The sequence below is a fragment of the Trachurus japonicus genome, unplaced genomic scaffold (genome assembly GCF_045865225.1).
Source record: "Trachurus japonicus isolate A0001 unplaced genomic scaffold, Traja_1.0 AP030533.1".
Lineage (NCBI taxonomy): Eukaryota > Metazoa > Chordata > Actinopteri > Carangiformes > Carangidae > Trachurus > Trachurus japonicus.
The window spans coordinates 1-8,953 of NW_028220666.1; the positions used below are offsets into that span (position 1 = coordinate 1).

At 44.2% G+C, this 8,953-nt stretch overlaps 1 protein-coding gene and 1 long non-coding RNA gene across 2 annotated transcripts; both read left to right on the plus strand.

Annotated features, from left to right (window-relative positions):
- Window positions 1-1,111: 1,111 nt before the first annotated feature.
- On the plus strand, window positions 1,112-2,145 carry LOC146960251 (uncharacterized). Its single transcript, XR_015035489.1, has 3 exons — window positions 1,112-1,452; window positions 1,705-1,767; window positions 1,888-2,145. It is a non-coding gene; the product is annotated as an uncharacterized LOC146960251 (long non-coding RNA).
- A 44-nt stretch (window positions 2,146-2,189) lies between these two features.
- On the plus strand, window positions 2,190-4,534 carry LOC146960252 (uncharacterized). The gene is made up of 7 exons (XM_085772493.1): window positions 2,190-2,478; window positions 2,565-2,641; window positions 2,744-2,930; window positions 3,042-3,163; window positions 3,295-3,523; window positions 3,858-4,004; window positions 4,234-4,534. Exons 1-7 carry the CDS (start codon window positions 2,217-2,219, stop codon window positions 4,488-4,490), a joined length of 1,281 nt encoding a protein of 426 aa, XP_085628619.1. The 5' UTR covers window positions 2,190-2,216; the 3' UTR covers window positions 4,491-4,534.
- Window positions 4,535-8,953: the final 4,419 nt, after the last annotated feature.

Here is an 8,953-nt window from a genome sequence, read left to right on the forward strand (position 1 = left end):
AAGTGAAATTCCGGCGTAAGTGTAAACCATGGTCAAACACACCGTAACACCGAGTTAGACCCCCCCTCGAGAGATCAATTTGCCCGACCGCTACATTCACCAGATCCACCAACTTCAGCAAATACCGCAATATCGCCACACACGGCGCTCTCCGGATCCACTGTCTGACCGCAACCAAAACGCCACCATTTGCCCAAAATAATGCTCAGAACTGCACCAAATGTCATCAATAGTACACACAGGGTCCCAGCACGTAGTACGAGTTGTCAAACATCTGCTAGCTTTGCCTGTTTTCTTTAGCAAGGAGATGCAACTCAACTCACCTACTTCTCCTCCGGGAGCCGCTCGTTGGTGAGGAAGCCCTGACGAGTCGATCACCGAGTGCACCGGAGTTCCGCAGCTCAATCAACAATTACCTCATGGAAATACAATCAGAGTTTGTTTTTTTTTATCTTGCATATCACTTTATAACTATTATTATCGAGTGCTGGCCATGATATAGGCGCAAATGAGCATTTTTAAATTTACGTTTTTTGCTGTGGGAAATCATCTGTAGAAACGCGAGATTTTACGTGAAGTCACGTTTGTTTACGGTATCTCATGAAGAGTGAGGAGACAGCACGAAGGTGAAGAGAATCTCTCACGACCGAATACACGAGGACAAAATGGTCAATACATGTTATTATCCAGGTTGCGGAAAGAAGCAAAGAAGGCATAACGCAGACTCATTTCACAGATTGCCGTTTAGATACGGCCGGGCTATAGTGAACCGGTGGCTTGTTGTTTTGAACATCGACGTCAACACGCCGACCGAGACGCTAAGGCAGAAGAACTACCGCGTCTGCAGCGCACATTTCAGCAAAGACGACTTTGTGTTGTCTACAAAAGCTAGCGACCCAAAGAACCCATCCAAAACATATCTGAAGAAGAATGCCGTCCCACGAATGGAGCAGCTGGCTACAGCGGAGGTAACATTTTCAATTGTGTTCTGTTCAATTGTGTGTGTGTGTGTGTGTGTGTGTGTGTGTGTGTGTGTGTGTGTGTGGGGGGGGGTGTAGGAGAGGGAGGGGGGAGGGCAGGGGGTTCTTGGAATATTGATTAGTCTAAATGGGATTGTACTGATCAAGAGATGAATGTAAAAGTAAAAATAACAGGCCAATACATTAGAATGTGAATGTGCACAAATTTGTTGTAAATATTTGATGGATCATATTCTTGTTGAACACTTACTCCACATTTTAGGCTACCAGTTATGAGTGTTCAGGGCTACAAATGGAAGAGACAGAGTTTGAAGCAGTCGCCCATTCTACCCCACAAAAGAGAAAAGACGAGAGACCGTCCTCGACCATGACATTATCCCTCCAAAGTCCAGAACCTGTGGTCAGGCCACGTACAAGAATGTCACTATCTGGGAGTTATCTGGCACGACCTCCCACGTGGCAACTCTCAACGGTAAGCATTGCATCACAAGTGATTTGCCAGTATGGTTTGAGGAGTTTTTACTTGACACTGTTATTTATAGGAACATTTTTATCAAAGTCTTGTTGAAGTGTCTTGACTTGTGTTATAAGAAAATTCTTATCTATGTTCATCAGTCTTTACCAATGTTATGTGTAGTGACAGATTCTGTGAAGCCGAAGACACATTTCCACATTGTGGCTAATAATACTCATAATAAGTCAATATTATGATTTTAATTCAAAGGAAATTGGTGCTACATCAGCATCCCAGACCACCCCCCATGCTACAGCTGAACATGATGAACTGGTGAGTGCATTACTTTGATATTCCTGTCTCTAATTGTATCAGTAAGTAACATAGTTGAAATCAGAAATAAAACATTGCATTTCTCTCCAAATGAAACATTTGATTCCTGTCACGTTATAGGAAAATGTAGAGGACTCTTTGCATGAAATGAGCACAAGCTTCAGTGAAATGGAATTGGAGGATCCAGCTGATGACAGCTTCAAGCCACTGAGTAGAAGCTCCACATCAAGCTCCAGCTCCACATCAAGCCTTGGGACAGTGAGTGGATGGGCAGAGAGGAAGTGGTTGGTGGATGAAACCAAACTCCTGGAGCTTTTCAAACTCTGCTTCCATTGTGGAAGAGCAATAGAAGAAAAGAAAACAAGTAGACATGGTTCCAAAATCAAGATCCAGTGGACATGCCTGCAAGGACACACGGGCAATGGGAGTCCTGCCCAGACCAGAGAAAGATGGGCAGAAATAACATTCTCACCTGTGCTGCTATCCTCTTTACTGGAGCCACGTACACTGACATCGCAGACTGGGCCACACTTATAAATCTCCAAATCCCTCGAAAAACCCAGTACTATGCCATACAGTCTAAATACCTCATTCCAGTTATCGAACATGCATACAGGAGTCAGCAGGACAAAATCATTGAGCGGGTCAAACAAGTCAGTGCTTCAGGACAAAAAGTTTCCTTGGGCGGTGATGCAAGATGTGATAGCCCAGGTAAGCATGGTTATTACTTTTACATTGGCAGAGTTTTAAACATATACATTACAGCAAAACTTAGTTTGTGTCTTGCTCTGTTTCAGGCTTCAGCGCCAAATATTCCACATACTCCTTTCAGGATGATGCCTCCAAGGAGATTATGCATTTTGAGTTAGTTCAGGTAAATCAGCACACATCTTATGAAATTAATTGCCATAACACAGGCAGCTGTTTTGCTTGGGAACATTAGTGCATTTTCAACTAATAAAATGTTATTCAACAGGTCACAGAAGCTTCCAGCTCAGTTGCAATGGAGGTCATGGGATTTGAAAGAGGCCTGAATCACCTTCTGTACATGGGTGTGGATGTGGATGTCATGACCACCGATAGAGCTCCATCTATCAGAAAAATTATGAGGGAGAACTATGGTAGAATACGTCATGAGTTTGACCCATGGCATGTCAACAAGGGTAAGTGTCCCCTGCTACACAAGTAACACAAAGTTTCACACTTTAAACACACTTTTGTATTTTTGCAAATGGCAATCAGCTATTTTTTCATATCTTTCATTTATTATGCAGGTTTAAAAAAAAAAATTGTTGCTATTGCAAAGAAGAGGGGCAATGAGGAACTTCTGCCATGGATCAAATCAATCAGTAACCACCTGTATTGGGCCTGCAGCTCCAGTCATGGAGACAGAGAGGTAATAATGAACTTACACTGTCATTTTGTCATTTCTGCCAAAGCCAAAATAAAAACGACCCGGCAAGTGCTGTGTGAAATTCTGTTACTGAAACATATACTATTGTTTTGTTTCTTTTTCCTTCTAATCAGGAATGTGTGCGTCGGTGGACATCTCTAGTCCACCACATTTGTGGTGTTCATCGATGGGAGGAGTCAGGTGTTGAATACAAATGTTTTCATGCACCAATGTCAGAGGATGAACAACTCAGGAAAAAATGGATGCATGCTGACTCCTCTGCCTACATTGCCCTGAGAAGTGTCATCCTGGACAGTAACCTCCTGCGTGACTTGCGTCAGATGGCTCTCTTCAAGCACACTGGTATGCATTTACAATCATTTTCTACTGACTTATTGTGAAAACAAACACCACTCATCCATAGACAGGATTCTTCTGTGAGGTGCTGGAGCTGAACTTAGACACTCGACAAACAAAATCAGCAGTCGCACACTCAGCTCTGTGCATATCTCATGTTATTTGCAAGCTTACAGTCCGAAAGCTTGCAAATACATTGAGATATGCTCAGAGTTGAGTGTGCGATTGTTGATTTTGTATTCTTATGCTACAATTAAAATAAGATCCCACAGATGCAAGAAAATCTACAGGAATGTTCTAATGTACCACTTCAATAATTAAAAAAAATACACCTCCACAGGATCTCTTGAAGTTTTCCATTCAATGATGTTGAAATACACATTGAAGAGACTTCACTTCTCCTATGACGTTATGCGTGCCCGGACAGAACTGGCAGTGATGGACTACAACGCAAATGTTGGCAGGCCACAGGCCACATCAAAAGAAGGTAAAGACAAACAGTTATGCATACAAACTGTGTCAACATTACATCTGAGAACATATATACACATAAATGTGTCTAAAACGTCTAAATGTCTAAAACGTGATGAATTACTAAATCTGGAGTATTGTGAAATCATTGTAATACCAGCAGCATATCAGTAACAGAACACACCTTTGTACTTTGACGGGATATTTGACTAATGATTATTATTATGGTATATTGTCTGTTGTAGGACAAGGCCGCTACTCATGTGCTTATTCAAAGGCCACCCGTCAGTGGGTGGCTAGACCCATCTATGAGAAGACATCACAGGAGTTCCGTTCAGAGCTCATGAACAGTGCTCTGGAGATGAGGGATGAGCACAGTATCGCCGCCTGGCCCCGCCCTGCACCTCATCAAAAGAGACTTCTACAAAACATTGCCCCAGTTCCAAGGCCTGATAAAGCTGACTTGGTCTCACACTTGATATCAAGATTTAAACCACTGTAAAATTTGTGGATAGTGTTGACAATAAAGCACTCAGCGACTCAGCATTCATGTACAACAAAAAAATTGTATTTACATACCGTAGATGACCATTTTGATTTGATTTGATTTGATCAACTTTATTAATCCCAGAGGGCAATTCTGTTCGGCAGTCCACCAAGAACAATAATAATAATAATATTAAAGCCGCAAGCGGCGATGGCGGGCCCTCGCTCGCCCATGCCACCGCGGGGCCTGAGGCACGCCGGGGCCGTGGCGCGGAGCAGAAATGGAGAAAAAACCCCGGAAGGAGGCCAAAAATGCAATGTTTCGTTCATCCACCAGGGGGCAGTCACCGCATGTGGTGTGGTGCGTTCAGGGGTGGCCCCTCATCACTCGTGTGAAGTTTGGAGTGAATCGGACAAAGCATGAGGGAGTTATGAGCAGTTAAAGGTTCGTCCACTAGGGGGCAGTAATGGGATGCGTGCAGGTGTGTTCAGGGTCAGCCCCTCATCACACATGTGAAGTTTCTTGGAAATCGGACAAAGCATGAGGGAGTTATGAGCAGTTAAAGGTTCGTCCACTAGGGGGCAGCAATGGCATGCGTGCAGGTGTGTTCAGGGTCAGCCCCTCATCACACATGTGAAGTTTCGTGGAAATCGGACAAAGCATGAGGGAGTTATGAGCAGTTAAAGGTTCGTCCACTAGGGGGCAGTAATGGGATGCGTGCAGGTGTGTTCAGGGTCAGTCCCTCATCACACATGTGAAGTTTCGTGGAAATCGGACAATGTTGATGCAAAAAATGGCACTTCCTGTTTCCACTAGGGGGCAACATGAGTGAGATCGCCTATGAGCATATGGAGACGTTGAGGTCGTGACCCTGGACCTGTGTACCAATTTTCATGATGATACGAGTTCAATAAAGCCATCATAAAGCCAAACGTATTTTCTTGGCGAGGGATCATCAGTTGCCATGACGCCACGCGGTCGCCATTACTCGTAGCTTCACAGCGTTCATAATGTAGCTTCACCAACTGGTTCTGCACGTTTTAGAAGTGGAATGAAGTTGATGGGGTCAACTATGTGGAATCAGTACACGTAATGTAAAAACTGGTCACTTCCTGTTACCACCGGGGGGCGCTATGAGTGACGTAGGAATTAATATATCGGGACGTTCAGGGCGGAGCCATCATCATGTCCAGCAAGTTTGAAGTAGCTACGATAAAGTATGTGGGCGTGAGAGCCATTCGTATTTACATGGCGAGCACCGAAACAGTCGCCAATGTGAATTGAGCCATAGCAGCCACGCCCTATGACCTACACACCTGCGGAGCACAAGATAAGGTCATCATGGGGTTTCGATGCTGGAGAACAAATTTGAAGCCGATCGAGTGAAATCCCTAGGACGAGTTAGATCAAACGTAAGTAGTGGAAATGTCCAAAAATGGCCAAAAAATGGCAAAAATTGAAAATTAAAATCAAAATGGCCGACTTCCTGTTGAGATTTTACCATGACGTTAAGAGACTTTTTTGTGCGTCTGGGGATGATGAATGTGTGTACCAAATTTCGTCTGCCTACGACAAAGTAACCCAATAGGCGAGGGCAAATTTAAAGTTTGTAGGGGGCGCTATTTCGCCATTTTGCGTCGACCATGTGCGACGACCCAAAAATATCGAATTTCGGATGAGGCCGGAGGGACATGCAAAGTTAGACAACTTTTCCAGTTTGGGAAAGGGGCGAAATTGGGGCATGAAAAGTCGCGTGAATAATAATAATAATAAGAATAATAAACATTACAATTTCAATATAGCATTTTTCCCCCTGGGTCTTCCATACCACATGATTACTTCACTACTTGATTACTTTGGGGTCACTTGCACATTGGGGTCACGTGCACGTTGGGGCATGAACGAATTACAATAGGGCTTTCGCTGGGCGACTTGCAGTCGCCGCTCGGGCCCTAACAAGCTCATCCACAACAGCACATCAATACAAACTCAACAATACAGACTCATCCACATTCATACATATGCACAGGTGCTAGTTTGTATTTACAATGTCAGTGGAAGCAAAACATGACCTTTGTCTCCCGTTTGGCCTTCCAGCGTGTAAAAAATAAAATAAATAAATCAAAAATTAAAAATCAGAATCAAAAATAGATCAATAAATGAATAATCAAAAGTAAAGATAAAAAATTATTATTTCCACAAGCTTGGGTCTAGATTTAAGAGTCTGATAGCAGACGGGATGAATGATCTGGAGTAACGGTTAGTTTTCCGTAGTGGCGCTTTAAGACGGCGCCCTGAGGGCATCAGTACAAATTCAGATGACAAGATATGGTCATGCTGATTAATAATTGCTTTTGCTTTTTTAGCCACACGTTTATCCCAAAGGGAACTCAAGTCATCCTGCTGCACCCCTATTATTTTGGAGCACACCTTTACAATCTTATTCAGACAATTTTTGTCTTTAACACCCAAGCTGTTGTGCCAACAGATAAAAGAAAATGTCAGAATACTTTCAATAAAAGACTTGTAAAACAAGGACTGAATCCTCTTACTGACATTGAATGAATTTAACTTCCTGAGTAGGTAAGTCCTCTTATTAGCCCGGGCGTTTAATATGCTAAATCGACTTGGACCCCAGGCGTTTATAAGAACCAGGCGCGTATTTGCAACAGGCTACAATTTATTTTTGCAATGAGCAGCACCAGACCATCATGCAAAGAACAAGGAGCTCACCATAGCACCACTGGAACAAAACTACTTTTTCCCCCCGACGCATCTTTATTGACATCAGACAATAAATACAAAGACAGTTTGTCTGTGTAACCGCGACACAGGGAGCTGATCAGAGCAGTGTTATGAATGATAGCGGAAGGGGGGGTCGATCGCGGTAATTTCAACACTGTACATTAGCGCATTTATCTATATCCCTATATCCCTCAGTCTAGCGCGCCTGTGTTTGTGTGTCTGTGTGTGTGTGTATGTGTGTGTGCGCGCGCCTGCATGCGAGAGAGAGAGAGAGAGAGAGAGAGAGAGAGAGAGAGCGAGAGGAGGGGCTGACAGAAGAGGTGAGAGCCGGTGAAGCGCTGTTAAAAAAAAACTTTTGTTTTCTGTGCAAGACTATGGTAAACACTTAATCGCCCGGGCGTTTAATTGAACCGGCGTTTATTTTGCCAAATGAGGTCGGACCCCGGCGGCTATTAGAGCACAGGCGCGTATTTGCACGCGGGCGATTATTTGGTCATCTACGGTAATTCACATGTTTACAGGAATGTAAATAAAGAGCTGACAATATGTTCACAATATTTGAGTCATTTCCTCTGCCTCCTGAAAGCCGTGATAATCTCCAGTCAGGGATGGATACTTGGCTCTGATTGCAGTGACCACACAACTAGGCAGCACCCTCCTTTGTTTCCGGCCCAGTCGCTCTCCCTTCAAACCCCACTCCAGGACGATCCGGTAGGCCACCAGCCTGCACTGACTGCAGGGAGAGGGGACGTGGGGGGAGGGAAAGTGGGGGGAAGAGAAGGGTTGTTAGTCAAGAAGGTTCAGTAAGTATGTGAATGGTTATACACAGGTAACTTACATAGCTCATAGTGAATGTTAGTCAATCTCAACCATGCAATCATGATTTAAAAAAATGTGGTCTACTTACTCTGTGGATAACTGGCCGTTTGGCCCCTCTGGAGTTGGCTGTTTTTTCCAATTTATCTTGGGTACATGGAAGAATGTCTCCACTACGGCGGGGTGGACGAGCGGTTGAAATTCTTCCATGACCGTTATGCAGCGTGTATCTGTGTCCACCACAGCATCCAGGCACTGCCGAAACACATCTGACTCCTGGCAGCATAAACATTCATTTTCAGTGGCCATAGGCTGGCAGTGCCCACACCCACACCACCAAATCCCAGAACACCGAGACTCCTCAGGCTGCACCGGCAGTTCTCCCTCCGCTGCATTTTTCTTCCTCATTTCCATCACCTCTTCTTCGGTGAATTCTGGCTCAAACTGATAGGGTTGGCCATCGAATTGAAACCACTCATCAGTGTTCTCCGACTCTGTAAGGTCATCCATGTTTTCGGTTGTCTGCTACTGCTACATGAATGTTTACATCAGTCAAAGCAATCCCGGGTTTGACGTCACGTAAAATCTCGCGTTTCTACAGATGATTTCCCACAGCAAAAAACGTAAATTTAAAAATGCTCATTTGCGCCTATATCGTGGCCAGCACTCGATAATAATAGTTATAAAGTGATATGCAAGATAAAAAAAAAACAAACTCTGATTGTATTTCCATGAGGTAATTGTTGATTGAGCTGCGGAACTCCGGTGCACTCGGTGATCGACTCGTCAGGGCTTCCTCACCAACGAGCGGCTCCCGGAGGAGAAGTAGGTGAGTTGTGTCTGGTCTCCTTGCTAAAGAAAACAGGCAAAGCTAGCAGATGTTTGACAACTCGTACTACGTGCTGGGACCCTGTGTG

Excerpts from the sequence above, each read along its gene's own strand:
- LOC146960252 (XM_085772493.1), top strand. The coding sequence starts at position 2,217 with ATGGGCAGAAATAACATTCTCACCTGTGCTGCTATCCTCTTTACTGGA. Across the intron at positions 2,931-3,041 it reads CCCATGGCATGTCAACAAGG|GTTTAAAAAAAAAAATTGTT; the intron begins GTAAGTGTCCCC and ends TTTATTATGCAG. Across the intron at positions 4,005-4,233 it reads ACAGGCCACATCAAAAGAAG|GACAAGGCCGCTACTCATGT; the intron begins GTAAAGACAAAC and ends TGTCTGTTGTAG.